General features: G+C 37.1%; 1 protein-coding gene across 4 annotated transcripts in view; it reads right to left on the bottom strand.

Annotated features, from left to right (window-relative positions):
* LOC308185603 (atrial natriuretic peptide receptor 1-like) overlaps positions 1–18162 on the bottom strand; it is a 40960-nt gene extending 22798 nt beyond the window's left edge. For 2 of the 4 annotated variants that reach the window (XM_080573938.1, XM_080573936.1), the window contains exons 1-8: positions 16235–16558; positions 15236–15332; positions 11015–11147; positions 8386–8509; positions 5677–5781; positions 4951–5053; positions 3425–3570; positions 758–830 (exon numbers count right to left, since the gene is read on the bottom strand). In XM_080573938.1, the coding sequence (XP_080430064.1) occupies positions 758–830; positions 3425–3570; positions 4951–5053; positions 5677–5781; positions 8386–8509; positions 11015–11147; positions 15236–15332; positions 16235–16300 (847 nt within the window). In that variant the 5' untranslated portion in view covers positions 16301–16558. Of the gene's footprint in view, positions 1–757; positions 831–3424; positions 3571–4950; positions 5054–5676; positions 5782–8385; positions 8510–8816; positions 8940–11014; positions 11148–15235; positions 15333–16234; positions 16559–17650 lie in introns of those variants that run through there. The other 2 variants (XM_080573937.1, XM_080573939.1) reach the window with 2 other exon arrangements.
* Positions 18163–18365: the final 203 nt, after the last annotated feature.

An 18365-nucleotide genomic window follows, 5' to 3' on the forward strand; every position in this document is an offset into this window, starting at 1 on the left:
ATTCCCTGTAGAGACAGAAAACAAGAGAGTATGTACAGACCTACCAACTTCAGCAAACTACAGATTTACCTCTTCTGAGGGTCTAGGCACTGCTTTCCTCCTCTCTGAGGGTCTAGGCAGTGCTCTCCTCCTCAGTGCTAAAACACTGAACAGCTAAGTGAATTGTATAATCTATATTTATTTTAAGTGCAGCATAGTAAAAGATAAACAACATCTGATTTTATTCTTAACATGTTTAGTTACAACAAATTTAAAATTTACTTTATATCCTGAAGGTAAAATGAAAAACAAAACAAAACAAACCACCTCAGGTCTCAATGAATTACTTTTCGCAACAAGTGTGTCAGAGTTCTCAGTATTCACTGAGAAAAATGAAGATCTTTAATTTTATTTGTGCAAATACAGAGCAAAGTAGTGAGGCTAATTATACAAATCCATGTATCCACTGAAGCAAGTATAATTTATTTTATCCGAGTCCAGAGGTTATCTGTTTATTTTGGGATAAGTCTGTCTTTTTAAATTGACAAATCACCGTAAATAACAAAGAAACTAAAATAGCTTAGATAACTAAGGTTTCAGTAAAGAAAAATGCCAGTAATCAGCTCAGAGAACTTACAGGAATGAATCTTAGGATATGTCTTTCACAAATTTGTACATCCTTTGCAAGACCATTAAAACATGATGTAATTATGATTTAGATTATTTCTTAAAATTATTAATGAAACTGATAATAATAACAAAATGACAAGTTACTGACCTTGTTTGATGCATTTGAAGTCTATAATCCAGCTCTCGTCCCAAAACAACTTTTGTTTCTGATATTGAAACCACTACAAAAGTAAATAACATTCATTCCGGATGTAGCTCTACTGATTTTGAAAGAATTCATCCAGAGATTTATTTTTTTTATATGAAAATTTATAAGTATCCCCCAAAATTATGATGTTTAAGCATACAATATACATCATACGAGTAACGTTAGAACTAATATTCCCAGAGGAAAACAGAATCTAAGATATTTGAAACAGCGTATTCCATACTCCGGAATCTAAGGACATGTAATATTTTGCATTGGCTATAAACTCTTTCCATTATTGTCAATACTTCTTATGCAGTGCATTTAGATCTCAGACTGGATGTCAAATGAGTTGTGTACATCGCCTCATGCCATGGAAATTTTCTGTGCTGCCTAAACGCATGGCAAGAATACTCTAGTGCCCAGCCTCAAGAAAAGCATCAGTACATGTTATACCCTGTAACAAAATTACACCCTCGCCAACAAATAAGACCATGTAATGTCAAATACTCTAGCATAAAGAATATTAGATAGGGAATACTAATAATCAGCTATTTCTTAAAGAAGACATAGGTCTTATAAATAGCTGATTTACTGTATTTGCAAAACACATAAAAAGTGTAAACAAGTACTTTCAGAAGATGAGCAGCAGATTAAATTACACAGCTGCATACATGCAATACATGCAATCAGTAGCAAAATGGCAAACCAACGCCACATTTCACCATCACTATTCCATTTTATATACTGTAGAATTAAACATTAGAAATTATGAATTCACTGAAATGGGTAGCAAAAGTCTAGATAATACTCAAGAAACATGGTGTGGAGACTGTGTCCATATTTTGGCAGAAATTTATGACTGCTATTGAGCTCATTAAATAAAAATGAAGTCATCCCATTTATTTCAAAGGGTTTCTGAGAAAAGATATCTACATTTTATCTTGTAAAGGTATGACTGAACAAAGACACATCAGCTAGGAGTGACCACTATGCTTGTTACAGACACTTAGATCAAAGGAATCCTCTTCTTCGCTTGAATGATTAAAGAAGATATTAGATTCCCAGATGGTTCTTCTTATGTGATATTAATAACTGAATTGGTTAAAAAGATCTTTCCTATATTGTTTATTCATCACCTCAATAATTAAAAAAAAAAAAGCTATTACAGAAGTTAGCAGAATGAATAAGTATATAGCAAAGAAATAAAAATAAAAATCCCCTCCCCCCCCCAAAAAACACACTCAAACCCTACAGAAAAATAGCAAAAATAATAGGTAACTTTTGCTATATAAAGTAACTTTTGATTTAGATAAATCTATGCAAGGTCAGACTCCATTTTCCCTTTGTACAATGCAAGTTGTCTAAAACTGTCTGAACTTCTCATCTGTTCAACCACATATTTCTATCTGAGCATATTGTTTTATAGGACAGTTCCTATAAGCACACTGTCACAGTGTCCATGTGGATTACAAATGCTCAAATAAGAAACAGAGACACAGGGAGATTAAGGCTTGTTTTTCAGAAGTACTTCAGTTCCTAACTTGCAAAGCCAAACAAAGGAACAAAACAGAAAAAAAAAAGAAAAAAAAAAAAAAGTAAATTGCTATTGAGGCTTCCTTCTCCTCCCATTCCTTTTCAGCACATTTAACTACCTCAGATGCTCAGTGCAAATGCAGTATGCAATGAAAACAGACAAAACAAGAGTCTATTGATTTACAGGATCTATAGGCCAGACCCCAAATAAATGATTTTGTAATTACAAAGCCACCATAATGACTCTAACACTGCACATATTCACCTGCTATGTCTTTGTTTTGAAATTCAGATTTTTTTTCAAGATGTGAATACATGAGGAATACAGATCCTCTTCACTGTGAATCAATAAGTCATAATAATTTGCTGTCATCTCTTTATTCCATTCAAAGGGATCCAAAAGTACTTCTATATTCATACACTACTCTCTCATTATTCTTTTTTTTCCATCATAAATCTGTTATAATTGATAAATTTTAAGCAAAATGAATCACTTTCAGCTGAACCAAACTAGTTCAGTTACACTAAGAAAATAACTGAATTAAAAAAAAAAAGAGAGAAAAAGATAGATCTTCTTATTCCTTTTGAACGTCTAGCTATCAGTAAGTTAAAAATATAGTTGAAGGTGCTCCATTACATGTTGTATTTGAACTCTTAGACTTAATGACCTATGGTGGACCTGATGCCTTTATGAACTTATCTAATTTGTTTTAGAATTCATTTATACTTCTTGTCTCCACAGGGTTCTGGAGCAGTTATCATAATATAATTTTATTCTGAGTGAAAAGCACTCTCGCTTCACTGGCAATCCCTCCTTCCAATATTGTGGAAGACTGTTAATAACTACTGCTTCTTCCTTCACCATTATATATCCCTCTGTTACATTCCTCTTTAGTCTTTTCTCTTAGGGTAAGAAATTTCCTAGAACAATTATCCTCCCCTCATAAAGAAGCCAAAAATGGTTTATCTTCTAGTATGCAGGTTCAGGATGCGGAAGAAAATCTATACCTCTCCTAAGAGAACACTCATTCAAATCAGTGAAATAATGGGAGTAAGAGAGAAGAAACAAAAGAGGAGAGAAAGCTTACTTACCAGGACTGTCATAATGAAGGCAGTGCAGACTAAACCTATTGGTAAGGCAATTGCTATCCTAGCATCAGCTGATAGCGGGCATTCCCCACAATCTGCTGGACAGATATAGCAGCCTTCTTCTTCCTCACAAAAGCCATCTCCACAAACTGATTAGAAAAGGAAACCCATATCAGGATATTTTATGGCAGTTTCATCCATCAACATGGTTGAATTCAGATTTAAACACATGGTTCCTGAGGTAACCTCAGAGTACCAGAAAGAATACATTTTGAAGATTCCAGAGATAGTACTACAGCAGCTGAATTTATTTTTTTGGTTTTCAAAGTGATGTAGGATCTCTTTGATCAGATCAAATTGTTAATGACATGAGAATCTTTGACTTTTTTTTCTGTGTATAAATAATTTAATTACTACTCTGTTTCTCATTGTCCATCTGATTTGTTTGTTTGCTTGTTTTTCTGAGACAAGAAGTTCCTCAAGGCAGACATTGTCTTTTGAGTTTTTTGCACATAAGTCAGCCCTTGAGACCTCCAGAAGTAGGTGATTCTTTCTCAGAACCAGCAGACTATGGGTACTGCAGATTGAAACCTTGCTACCCATGCTTCAAGGATTTCTTTTCCTCCAAGGTCTTAAGAAAATTATCAGCAGCATCGGCTGTGATTTAAAACAAAAGCCCCAGAGGACAAAACTCCTTCTCCCATGTTCCGAGTGCTGTTTCAATTTTACCTCTGTGCCCGAACTAATACACTTCTTCACTTCAGCCTCCTGAGACAAGCTCAAGATATTATTCTGTCACTACGAAATATTTAAAAAAAAAAATCCTAAACAAAACAAAATCCACTGTTTTCATCCACTCTGGAGTTTCTTTGGTTCTGTTTGTTTGTTTTTGTGTTTGTTTTTGATTTTAATAACATTGAGGAACATAAACTTCCAGAAGAGTAGCTAACAAGAAAACTTTGATGACGTTTCTGTTTAACCAATATTCTTCTTCAAGTTGTGTGTTTAATTTATTAAATAATACCCACTTTTATATTTTGCTTTGCTAAGAGAATTGTTACTATTATTTCTGCTTCCCTGCATATTGTTATACTAAGTTGCATAGAAGTCTGATGCCTTTGGGAGCAACTGGATTTTAATGTGAACAATGGAACCAAGCTGGGTTTCTACCTTTCCAACATGCTTAAGGCTAATCAGTTCCCCCTCAGATTAAGAATGTCCACATCTTCACAACGTACTGGCTGGAAGAATATTTTCATATCTCTGTCAACTGAACCCATTGGTCATGATATTTGACTTTACATGTTTGGCAAGAATGGCTTCCTACTATTCTAGCTTCTTTCACATGTAAGAAGAAGCTCAAACAATTTTTTAGATTTTCAGCATTAGAAGAATTTTAGGAAGATCTTTGTTTATATATAATTGTAAGGAAGGGTAGGAGTCACTCTTGCTCTTGGTATCCATACATGAATGATAAAAGCATTTGCATTTAATAAGCAATTCCCTCACGTCTTCACTCTATATCATACCTACTGCAGGAAGGACTGTGGTTTTTGCTTCCAGAGCAACTTGCATTCTTCCAACTCTGATGTGTGCGATGAGAGAAGTCACACCCACATGAACCAAAACAACCTGCCAAATAAGTGAACAAAGCTGCAAGGATCAAAACTTCATGTGCATACAGTAAGTCAGTTTAACAAGAATGATCCAATTATGGTGTCTTCCAAAAGAACATGTGCATTTTTTTTCAGAATCAGGAAGGTCAGGGGTGCTTGGCTGGCGAAACAAATAGTACCAGGAGAGGCAAGCCATGTTGGAAAGCCAGGTCTGATTCCTCTCACTGGTGATTGTTCTTTCAATCAGGCAAGGCTTTCAGCCTATGCATCCCTGTCACATTTGCTTCCCTGTTACTTCTGCTTGGTAGAAACCCCTAGAGGTCATGCTAACCTGTAACACAGTCTAGTCAGTAGTGCAGTATTTTGTTAGTACAGGCCTTAAACAAAAAGGTTAGGCTATTTTCTTCTTTCCCATCCCCATTATTTCCACTAACTACATAAGGAGTAGCAGTATGAAAAGCTATTGCTTCCAATGGAGTCAGTTTTGAATTGGTGATACTCAGCCATATGCACTGCTTACATATATAACAGTGACATCAGTTAACATGACAGGGAACATACACATGAATTGTATCAAACTACTAGCAAGTAAGCTTTGAACAGAGCAAACCATTGTTGTATACAACAAATATACCTTACCTTGGCAGTCCAGTTTCTTTGGCTCATTTTGCCAGCTGTAGATAAAGTGTGAGTAAATATCTGGCCATCATCGGGAATCCACGGACCACATATTCCTCCTCTACCCTTTATCAGAGAGATTGGTTATGTCACTAAATGATGACACAATGAAAATCCTAGGTCTCCCTTTTTTACCTTCGTAAAATGTCTTGTATTCTTTTTCAGAAAATAACAAATTCTATTAAAATGCCTAAGTACAAACAACATTGTTTTGTGATAAAATAAAAGATAGTAAGAGAGAAATGCGCTTAAATTAAGTCAAAATCTCACAAAATCTCAATATTGTTTAAAATACATGAACCAAAATCTGGTCCCATATTTTAGCTCCAGTAATTCCATGCAGCTAATATACTTTTTTTCAGGTTTTGCTGCACTAGAACCAGAAACAGAATCATATCCCATATTTTATATTTTTTCTAAAGGTATTTTATTGCAGCTTGACTTTTAGTATAACAGAGCTTTTGTCTTTAACAAATCAGGAAGGGATCTGTTATGTGTCATTGTCTGTTTGCAAAGCATTTCGCACTACAGCTCTGAAAAAGCAAACTTCTCGGCAATTGCAACCACTTAGGATTATTTTGGCTGTTTGGAGATTGTGCATTGTTTTGATGTTTCAAAAGGCTTAAGGTTTCTACTAACCCCAGATATTTCCTCAGGAACTTCTTTCAATGCAGTGTAAAGCACAGACCTAATCCAAAGAAACAGTTTATGCAAACCAAAAAAAAATGCTTTAAAGGTTACAACATTTAAAAAAAAAAAAAAAAAAGCACAACACACCCTCACAAAAAAAAAGCAAACAAACAAAACAAAACAAAACAAAAAACACCCACACAACCCCCTCCTGGAACAATGCAAAACACTCACTTTGAAATGTATGTTTAGTCTTACAGAATGACACTTAACTGGCCAACTAGTTTAGACTTCTAAGAAGGAACTGCAATATTTGCAATATTACAAGGAAGCCAGATGATGCATGTTGGCTACGTGCTTTTATGTTTCACACACAGTAATATCAAGCAGAATTGTGAAAGTAAGAAATAATAGGCAGATGTTTAAGTTCCTCAGTATGGTTCTAGCCAAAAGCTTTGATGTGATGGTTCCAGCAGGGATTCCTCTGTCAAATAAAAGTCCTGGTATCAGCTGAGGTCCTCAGGGAGTCATTAATAAAACAGCTCCATACAAAGAGGGCTGCCATGAAGTAAACTAGAGTTCTTAGGAGGCATTAAGCCTTCACACAGAATGGTGCATGAAACAGCCACAAGACATGTAAGGCTGTGTTTACTATTACACTGTGTTTGATCATGAAGAATGTGTAAAGTTGCCACAAGGGAGATCAACTTGAAAAACTGGGCAACTGCATGAAGGTTATTTTTCTGGGTAAGGCTTTCCTGAGAGGAAAAGGGAAAGGGAAAGGGAAAGGGAAAGGGAACGGGAAAGGGAAAGGGAAAGGGAAAGGGAAAGGGAAAGGGAAAGGGAAAGGGAAAGGGAAAGGGAAAGGGAAAGGGAAGAGGAAGAGGAAGAGGAAGAGGAAGAGGAAGAGGAAGAGGAAGAGGAAGAGGAAGAGGAAGAGGAAGAGGAAGAGGAAGAGGAAGAGGAAGAGGAAGAGGAAGAGGAAGAGGAAGAGGAAGAGGAAGAGGAAGAGGAAGAGGAAGAGGAAGAGGAAGAGGAAGAGGAAGAGGAAGAGGAAGAGGAAGAGGAAGAGGGAGGGGGGAAAGGGGAAAAAGAAAAGGGAGAAAAAGAAAAGGGAGAAAAAAAGAAAAGAAAGAAAAAGAAAAAGAAAAAGAAAAAGAAAAAGAAAAAGAAAAAGAAAAAGAAAAAGAAAAAGAAAAAGAAAAAGAAAAAGAAAAAGAAGAAGAAGAAGAAGAAGAAGAAGAAGAAGAAGAAGAAGAAGAAGAAGAAGAAGAAGAAGAAGAAGAAGAAGAAGAAGAAAAAGAAAAAGAAAAAGAAAAAGAAAAAGAAAAAGAAAAAGAAAAAGAAAAAGAAAAAGAAAAAGAAAAAGAAAAAGAAAAAGAAAAAGAAAAAGAAAAAGAAAAAGAAAAAGAAAAAGAAAAAGAAAAAGAAAAAGAAAAAGAAAAAGAAAAAGAAAAAGGAAGGAAAAGAAAAGAAAATTTGTCACCGTGTATTTACATTCCTTTTTCTTTTATTCTAATCTAATATAGAAAAATCAGTTCATCTTAGCACCTGTGTATACAGGCTTCCATTCTACAAGTCACAGACAGTATGACTCACACCAGTCAATTTTAGTAATTCAGGCAAATCATTCGGGTTCCCTCTATAAGATGCTGAGAGATAGTGATACTTGCAGCTGACAATTAATCCTACTTGTTTTAGAATGAAATGACCTATCTTTCTTTTTCTACTGACTGTAAAGAGATTTGAGTCAAGTAAACTTGAAGAGATGTAACCAGACACATTAAGAATAATGAGTGCTTCTGAATACCAACTTGTACAAAAATACAGCTATTTGCTTTGCAGCCTCAGAATCAAGTGCAAAATTTTCTGAAACTGACAAATTCTCACAATTTTTTCAGTAAACTACAGATTTGGTCTAATTGTAAAAACAAAAAGACCTCACAAAAGTCATTGCAAAAAGTTTTTACAAAAGTTATTGCAATGATGTTTCATCCAATACCACAAACAGAGCACATGAAGTCATACCCTTATACTAACCATGAAGGCCAAAGGACAGGAGTGAATGTTGGCATGGTGGACACAGCAGTTCTCGCTATTTGCATCTTTCCAGCTGGCAGGGCACTCATGCTCCTCACAGAATTCCCTTGCAGCAGTAGCATTGCTGGCCAAGGAGCAGAGGAAAAAGACATAATTTTATATTCATTACTTATTCCTCGAAACTGTAATAGCACAGAAAATCCTGTATAGAAAAATGAGTAACATAAACATATGCAGTGAGAGAAACACTGTAATGCCATTTCTTTCTCTTTTGTTTTACTTCTGATTGAAGCACTCTTAGAGCAATGAAGATTGCTGTCAGCTCTGGTAGATACTAGACCTCAAGCAGCTACCAGCCTCCACTTATGTCTTGAGACTGACTGCATGACCAGATTACTTGGCATTGCTACAACTGGATTAGAAGAACATACCACTTACTGTACTTCCACTATCAGAAATATGTGTCCCTGGTTACTTTCATTCTCGGTGTTTTCAACTGTATACATGAATCTATGCATGTGATTCCTATTTGGCTTCAGTCTTTGCTCCACAACCTGAAGAACCAATGATAATTAGCACACTGGACAACAATATCAGACACAAATCCTAAAACCAAAATCTTAGAGGAAATAATGGTCTATATGTTTAGACTGTTCTGCAAAACAAACACAGAATCACAGAACAGCCCAGGTTGGAAGGGGCCTCAAAAGACCATCAGGTCTGACCATTCGTGGGAAAAAGGAGACTAGATGAAATTCCTTTGGACGCTGTCCAACTGCGTCTTAATAACCTCCAGTGATAGGAACTTGACCTTGTGAAAGTTGTTCCTGTGACTGGTTGTCCTCATTGTAAAAAAAAAAAAATATATATATATATATATTTCTTGTATCAAGATTAAATGTCTCCCAGTGCAACTTTTATCTTTCGTGTTTTTGCCCCTTGTCTTCCCATGTGACTCCTTGTTAGGAGACCTCCATCCTCTTTGTAGCTACCCTTGGAATACTGTCATGAGGTCCTCCCCTAAGCTTTCTCATCTCAAGGGTGTAAAGACCTAACTCCTTCAGTCTTTCCTCATAGCGGAAGGCTTTCTTTAGCGCTTTGATTATCTTTGCGGCTCTTCTTCGGACCCTGACCAGCCTTTTTTGAATTGCAGGGACCAGAACTGGACATAGTACTCCAGGCCTGACAAGTGCTGAGTAGAACTAGTTGTAGGAGACTAGATTTAAAAGAGAAGACTACATTACAAGAAATATATGTAAGTTAGGATTTTTGGAAGTTCATCACAGAAAGATGAATGTAGTTCCCTGGATATGTGTTGCAACACTTCTTTCCAATGTGTTTTCTGATTTACACTTTCAGTTGAGCAACAGCTTCTGTGAAGTTGGTTATGACCATAATAAACTGATTCGGCTTTAAAATAAAATCATTTTCTCCAAATATGGCTTACTCAGCAGATACAGCCAGATTTCATTCTACAGTTTAGTTTGTATGTTATGCACAATAGGTCTCTAAACTGAAAGTGACGCCAGGATTTATATATATTTATTTATTTATTTATTTATTTATTTATTTATTTTTAATGTGAGAACAACTAGCCCATACTGAGTAGATTTAAGAGAGAAGTCTATATCAGAAGAAACAAATATGTGTACGTACTCAAAGAGCAGGATTTTCTGAATTCCTTAGTGATTTAAGAGAGTGGTTCTCCTTGGAAAGACTAGGAAAACTGACTCATTCCAAGCAGTTAAAAAAAATGCTTTTTCGTCAAGTTTTTGGATTATTTATTTATTTATTTATTTATTTTCTATTGCAAATGGATTATATGTCATCTTTCAATCTTAAATAAAATCACCCTGGATAACAGCTTTTACATGAACTTCACCAAGTGAACACTCACATAGACAAAGAACGTGAGTTTTTTTCATAAACATCTCTTATAGTAGCCAAATACAGAACAGACTATGGGGAATTGTGGCTGCAGCCTCTGTCCCAGACATTGCTTTATACGGTTGGAGAACTGGTGTGTACAGTCCACAACTGTAAGATCACAGCGTACTAGCATTTTAGTGATCTAAAGTTGTACACAGACACGTGCTGTACTTAGCCTATGTTGTCTAGTTACTAACAGTCTCTGAAGTGACTGAACTGGACTCCTTTTGGACTGATTTCAATGCCATAGAAATTGAAATAAATTCTTCACTGAAATCACTGGATTCAAGGTTGGGCCAACCCCTTTGTTACATTTATGTTGTGCACTTTGAATATGCTTATTATTAAAACAGACATAGAACACAGTGAGTTTGGGACTCCTGCTAGAATTTCATTAATTTCCTCACGTAGAGAAGCTAACAAGTGACATTTAGAGTTGCACTGACACTGTTATACAGATGCAGGATGACACGTGCTGTCCTTGACATGCAGGTGAGTGTGCCATGATGGGTGTTGTGAAAGCAAAGCCATTCCAGAGGGGCAAATATCAGTGCAAACACTGCTAGAAGAGAACTCAAGAGGTGCAAGGAATTAGATAGGAGCACAAGAACATGTGTTCCAATTATGTTATAGTAAATGTCTGTGCGTACAGAATCCCCATATACCCATAACTATGAAAACATTTTATAGGAGGTAATACCTGTGAGAAAGGATTCCATTTTGCACTGCATATTGATAAAAGCCATCTGAAGCAAAGACTGCATAGGTCACATTGAAGAATTCCCCACTCACAGCCTTTTCTGGAGGCCTTTTCACCCATGCCATCTCCAGACCTAGAAAAAATAAAATTATGAGCCAATATATTTGCCGTACTTTTCTACTTTACAGTTGTATACAAATGTAAATCTTTCTCTGTGGTAGGGAACATTGTGTACTGAAAGGGAAGTACGTGTAATTTTCATCCATTGTTCCTTTTGCTTTTTCCAAGCCCAAAATACTCATCCATTTTAGTGGCTGTATAAGTAAGCACAAATGCTCATTACTACAATTCTGACATTCACTTAGAAAAGATCAAGCACTTGGAGAAATATGATAAAAAGTCTGTTCATCTTATCTATAATAAATTTAGTCTCAGCACAATGCAGTGCTACTTGTCCTGATACATTTGCTTTGATTGGAATGGGTTGCCCAGGGAGGTGGTGGAGTCACTGTCCCTTGGGGCGCTTAAGGAAAGTGGACGTGGTGCTTACGGACGTGGTTTAGTGGGTGGTAGGGGGACACTTGGACCAGATGATCTTGGAGGTCTTTTCCAACCTTAATGATAATGTAATTCTATGATTCCTCTCAGAGCAGGTAATAAGCACTGTTCATCATTCCCGGCTGCTTTCACTGAGGCGCACCTCCTTATTGAAGAAGAACAGATAATTCCAGGACACATGAAATTCAGTCAGAAACTTTAACCTCACTAGATACTACTTATGCTAATTACATACTTAAGAAAGCTTACTCTTTTTATAAAACTGTATAACTTACAGAGCAGAGGACAGTGGGAGTACTGCTGCTCAGACATCTGTCATTTTCCATTTTTACACCCTTACCAGGAAAAATAATTTAACTTGGTCATCTCTCTTGTCCCTGGGACACCTTATTACCTGCTCTGAGCCTGTGAATGAAGTGAGATTAGAGGTGAGAGCTGTTTTTAATTCATATTCTCAAACAACGCTATGTAGTGGTTTGGGCTGAGATGGAGTTAATTTTCTTCACAGTGGCTAGTATGATACCATGTTTTGGATTTAGGATGAGAACAATGCTGACAGCACACCAATGTTTAGTTGTTGCAGAGCAGTGCTCCCACTGAGCCAAGGCCTTTCCAGCTCCTCGGGCTGCCCCACCAGCGAGGAGGCTGGGGGTGCACAAGGAGCTGGGAGGGGACACAGCCAGGAACAGCTGACCCCAGCTGGCTAAAGGGATGTCCCATACCATGAGGCATTGTATGAGACAATAAAATACAGTGGGCGGGTGGGGGAGTGTGGGGGGTAGTTACTGCTGCTCAAGATCTGGCTGGGCATCAGTTGGTAGATGGTGAGCAATTGCATTGTACATCACTTCCTTTGTATATTTTATTTATGTTTATATTTATATATATTATCCCTTTCTTTTTTTATCTTATTAAACTGTTGTTATTTCAATCCACAAGTTTTTACCATTTTTTTTCTGATTTTCTCCCCCATCCCACTGGTGAGGAGTGAGCAAATACCTATGTGGTGCTTAGCTCTCTGCCAGGTTAAACCACAACAACTATAAAAATCTTTCCACTCCTTTCACCAGCCTCTCCGCATGTTGTTGGATGAAGGTTTAAATTTTTGACATGTCAAATAACATATGCAGGCATGCAGTTTGTCAGGAAATATTAAATCCATTCTGCAGAGGATGGGTAAGAGTGTTCCCATCCTGCTCTTCAAGAGATCCTCACTTTTTTGTTGTTGTTGTTCAGTTATAAATTCTCTTAATACTCCGGAGTTGTTTTTACAAGTGTATTCTTCACTTGCACTGTTAGTGAAATAAGACGTTATTTTTTCCCTTAAACATAATTCCCTTTCAGATATAAAGAAGCAAATTCTAAAAGAACCTCTAGGCATCACCTCTCCCTTGCAAAGTAGTTTTGTAAAAAGTAAACAAAGGTTAAAAAAAAAAAAAAAGTAAAAATAGCTCTCGCTACTAAGAGCAATTTGCACTAAAAGGTAAGAGAGCTGAAGTTCAGAGAATGTAAGAGAATGAATGTAGAAGGTCAGCATAAACTTCAGAAAAATTACTTTCTACTCACCTTTAAAGGTCTCACAAAAATAAACAAAACTCTTATTTCAATGATAGATACTCACACATCTAAGTGTTTTGAAGATCTTGTGTTACAAGTAAAATTGACAGCAATGAAGCTGCAGTAGATGCCTTTCACTTTGCTTTCATAAGTGCCAAGGGATTGCAAGGAAGAATCACAGAGAAAGGCAGGATAAAGCTTGGAGTTCATTCTAAAACTGGTTGTAAAGGGTATATGTTAATCAGAAAACCTACACATATTTGTTTCCTTTTACTCAGTTCACACTGATCTATTAATAAGAATAGCTTCAAAAAAGTTATATGTTCTGATAAGTAGTGGTTCCAATGTTAAAACAATAATAAATTCATACAGGAATAAAATCCTTGGTTGACAGCCAACTAGATAGTCTTTCAATTCCTCTGTTCAGTCTGAACTCTTCAGAAAATGTTTGATTATAGTATTGAGTTCAGAGTAGGACCCAGTAATTTATTTCCTGGAGTGTTATATCATTACTAGAATTTCTCAGGTAAACTTGTTTTTTTCTTAAAAAAAGAAAAGGGAAGGGAAGGGAAGGGAAGGGAAGGGAAGGGAAGGGAAGGGAAGGGAAGGGAAGGGAAGGGAAGGGAAGGGAAGGGAAGGGAAGGGAAGGGAAGGGAAGGGAAGGGAAGGGAAGGGAAGGGAAGGGAAGGGAAGGGAAGGGAAGGGAAGGGAAGGGAAGGGAAGGGAAGGGAAGGGAAGGGAAGGGAAGGGAAGGGAAGGGAAGGGAAGGGAAGGGAAGGGAAGGGAAGGGAAGGGAAGGGAAGGGAAGGGAAGGGAAGGGAAGGGAAGGGAAGGGAAGGGAAGGGAAGGGAAGGGAAGGGAAGGGAAGGGAAGGGAAGGGAAGGGAAGGGAAGGGAAGGGAAGGGAAGGGAAGGGAAGGGAAGGGAAGGGAAGGGAAGGGAAGGGAAGGGAAGGGAAGGGAAGGGAAGGGAAGGGAAGGGAAGGGAAGGGAAGGGAAGGGAAGGGAAGGGAAGGGAAGGGAAGGGAAGGGAAGGGAAGGGAAGGGAAGGGAAGGGAAGGGAAGGGAAGGGAAGGGAAGGGAAGGGAAGGGAAGGGAAGGGAAGGGAAGGGAAGGGAAGGGAAGGGAAGGGAAGGGAAGGGAAGGGAAGGGAAAGGGTCTCTGATCTAATCTTTTCTAACATAAACAGAAGTGTTCCTTTACACCAGTTATTTAGCCCTTTATTCCCAGTTACAGAGTCACAGAATCACAGTACAGTTGAAAACGGAAAGCATCTCTGGAAATCATCCAGTCCAGCCTGATCTTGTTCAAGGCAGAGTCACCTGTTGCAAGGCAGAGTCACATGTTGCTCAGTCCTTTGCAAAGCTGGGTTTTGGATATGCCCGAGGATAGAGAAACCACATCTCTGGGCAACCTCTTCCAGTGTTTGATGACCCATAGAGAATAAAAGCTTTTTTTTACATTTAAATTGAATTTCCCATATTTCAATTATTCTTTAATTATTTTTAAATCTCAAGCAATTCCAAATATTAAAAAAAAACCACAAACTATTTTTTATTTTATCATAATGTAGATTCAATTTTGAAACTGACTGGAATACGTGGTTAAAGATCTCAGATTTTAAGTACTCACGGAACAGTGTTGAGCAAGGAGAAGAAAGCACTATGTGCAGAAATGGTGATTTTATTTACTGGCTGGAGTGTTTAAACAGTCCACTTTTGAAATAACACTATAAAATTTCAGGAATGACTCAACAGAATTTGCTGCAATGCAGAACTGACTGCCTGCTTTGTTTGGATTAAGTTGCATTTGGTTTTCTAATGAGAAATGAAATGTTTTCAGTTATTTTCTGGGGGAAGGGATTCAGCTGTTGCTATTCCCTTTTCTTTTGGAATCAATGAATATTGGACAAATAATTACTCAAAACTTTCTTTTGGCTATTTTCTTTCACTTTTTTCTCTACAAAAAAACGTTGTTACTGACTCAGATGCCTTCCACCACGTGAAACATTCATTATGAGTTAGGTATTATTCTGAGTACTTCGATTTGGGTTTCTCAATCTTTCCTCAAGCAAGATATGGTCTTCTATGAGCAGCTTTAGAACTCACCTCCACAGTCCAGCATGTTATACTCATCTGGTTTTTCCAGGGGCCAACAGTCATAGTCTTTGTTGTCTAAATCATGCCATCCCCCTACTAACATCACCTGCCAGAAAAAAAAGTATACAAATTGACCCCATAAAACACACTATAGGAACAGGGGAAGGATGAGTTTCATTTGTAAAGTTTGTATTTCTTCTAAAGAAAATAAAACAAGCATAGAAACAGAACCTGGCATATTTTGATTTGTTTCTTCAACTTCTGAAGCAAAAAGTGACAACTTTTTAGGGATCAGTTTATTACTTTGATCTAGCCAGAAATTAGACCTGAGATAATGTAGTGACTTAACTAAACTGTCTCTTGCAGAAGTTTTCCTCTATAAAAAAATGGGCAGTTCTAGGACCATATGCAGAGAAACATTTTATTTAAAGAGTTTTTCTCCTTGCTTTTAAAATGCCATCTTCCTACACTGAAATTCTTTCCATGATTATTTTTCATTATAGATTTAATAACAAAATATAATTAATTATACAAATGTTACAATATGTAATTATAGACAATATTAAGATTGTGTATGCCTATTACAAGTAGAACACAGCATCATAATAGCATACAGAGTGAATTCAAACAGTTGCCATGATTATGCCTGTATATATATTATACATTTTATACATATTTATACTAATCAGGTATTAAAATAGACATCCTAGGCTATATATGAAGAGATGATAATACACCCTGGGTTTAGTCCTCAATTAGTAAAAGAATTATTTTTCTCTATATATTATTGGAAAACAATAATCTACTGGATTTTGCAATTACTAATCCAGTTATTTAAGGAATAAGATAGAATTATATAATTTTTTTCCAACGTATTCTGCTATTATCCTTGTATAGATGTACATTAATAAAATAGCCATCTCACTGCAATAAACCATCTACCATTCCTACAGTATGCATGGACCAGAGGAATACATTACAGTAAAAGGATCTACATAGTTTACCTACCAATAAACTGAGGAGGCTTCGGAGCCCTAAGGCAAGTGTTTTGATAGCTCTCATACTCCCTAACATGCATCCAGCTCACCAAGTGTCTGGGCTGCTGCTGTTGTTGCTGCTGCTGCTGAATTAGATGCCCCTGCCTAAGAAGGGGGGTTGCTAGGCAAGCCGATCCTAGCAACTCCAGCTGCTGCAGATGTTCTGCCTCCTCCTCCTCTTTTACCCTACCCTACATCTGCTCAGTTCAGGGTGGAAACACTCCACCACACTTTTGCTGAACCTCTCTGAAAAATCAGCAATTGCCTTAGGGGCAGCCCTGCTTTCAGACTGTTGATGTTTGTGCCCCTGTCAGCTCCAACCTGGAAGAGCAATGGGAGGATTTTATTTCACTGCCTTATTGAGCTTGGGTAGCATCTGACCCTTAGACAGCATCCTATAGTTGATGAATCAATATTGTGAAAATAAACACAGACACATAGTTGGGCCTGGGCAGAGAGATCTGTACAAGCAACGATCACCTGTGTAAGACAAACTGTAAGACTACAGACTGAACTAGGTGATCTCCTGAGGTTCCTTCCAACTTGAGTTATCTTAAGTCCAATGACTCCAATTTCACAGTCCCTGGAGGTGACAGACAACTTTTGTTTGAGACATGACCTGCTACACAGGTGAAATAGACCTCTGCCTAGCCATGCTGAAAAGATGTCTCTAGTGCTATTTCTGTCTTCTGAAGTCACGGTCAACACTGAATGTCAGCTATGATTCAGCTCTTCCGGATATTTTCCCTGGAATTCCGGCTCAGCCCAAATTCACCTTAAGAACCTTAGTTGACATGCTTGAACTTCACAATCTGTCGCATCATAAGTGCATGAAAAAGTTATTTTGATGCAACATGTGCCCTATTCATCTTGAAAGTGTTTGTAGGTCAATTAAAAAATCTGCTTGGATGCACTCATAAAAGTTTGAATGAACCAAGAGTGAATAAACGTATGAACTAACACAAAGTTTCGGGTTGGAATTTTGTGTTGGTAATGAAATCGTAAACCTCAGTTGTGTTGTGCTTCCCTGTGCTTCACTATGAGCATTTAACCTAAATCATACATTGCAATATATGGAAACCTTTAGACTATTTCAGCTTAGCTAAATGACAGAAAGAGTTGAAAAAAAATATAATTTTTGGCTAGAATTATCTGATTAGAAGAACTCTACATATATTAACACCAGGAGAGGTTTTACTAGTGATTTGTTTCAGGATATCTTGTGCTTAATGAGGAATTTGTTGGCAGGAAAGCTAAGGATTACAACTTGTTAGATCCCACAGCAGCCAACAGATTACCAGACTGATCCTATTTTCTTTAATAGGGATGCCAAATATTCACATGGCATTAATATCATGATTCAAGGACTGTAAGGATCATACATTACCTTTATAGCTACTTGTCTGTCACAAAGTTCAGAATTACTGGAAGGTGGCCAAGAACAAGAAGCTGGTCTAGGAATCCTGAATTAAAGATGGATGGAAATGAATGGTTGTTGATTATCTGACTTAACAATCTGTCCCAGATATTTGGGAAGCACACTGCTGCCTCTGCATTTAAGTCCTAAAAATTTTAAAAAGAAAACCAGTGGTGACTGTTTTGCAATATAAATATAGGCACCATGCTAAAAAGAAGTGAGAGATTAGTAAGTAAGACATTATTCGGGTCTGTCAACAATTCTATGTATATGAAGGAAATCAGAAACGGATTTGAATAAAGTGAGATGGTCATCTCAAACTTAATATTTTTTCCATTTGCTTTTTTTGTTGTTGTTGTTTGCCCATTATCTGCAGCCCCATAATTTGCATTAATGTTGTACTATGAGTTATTTTATTAACAGTCAGACTCAGTCCAGTATAAATTATTCTGCCTACTGCTACTTGTTTTGCTCAATGCATTAACACATCTCTTTGGCTTCCCCTCTCAGAAGGATTTTGCATCTGAAAAAAAAAAGGGGGGGGGGAATTTCTACTGATTTAAATAAAGTTTCTCTAATAACTTCATGTTTACAGATTTATTTCTATTGGCTGTGCTCAGACGGTCACTTAAGAAACATGGTTTCCATTTAATTCCTTAACTTAATAATAACTTCTAGCATCAAA

Source organism: Anser brachyrhynchus (genome assembly GCF_964034855.1).
Source record: "Anser brachyrhynchus genome assembly, chromosome: Z".
Lineage (NCBI taxonomy): Eukaryota > Metazoa > Chordata > Aves > Anseriformes > Anatidae > Anser > Anser brachyrhynchus.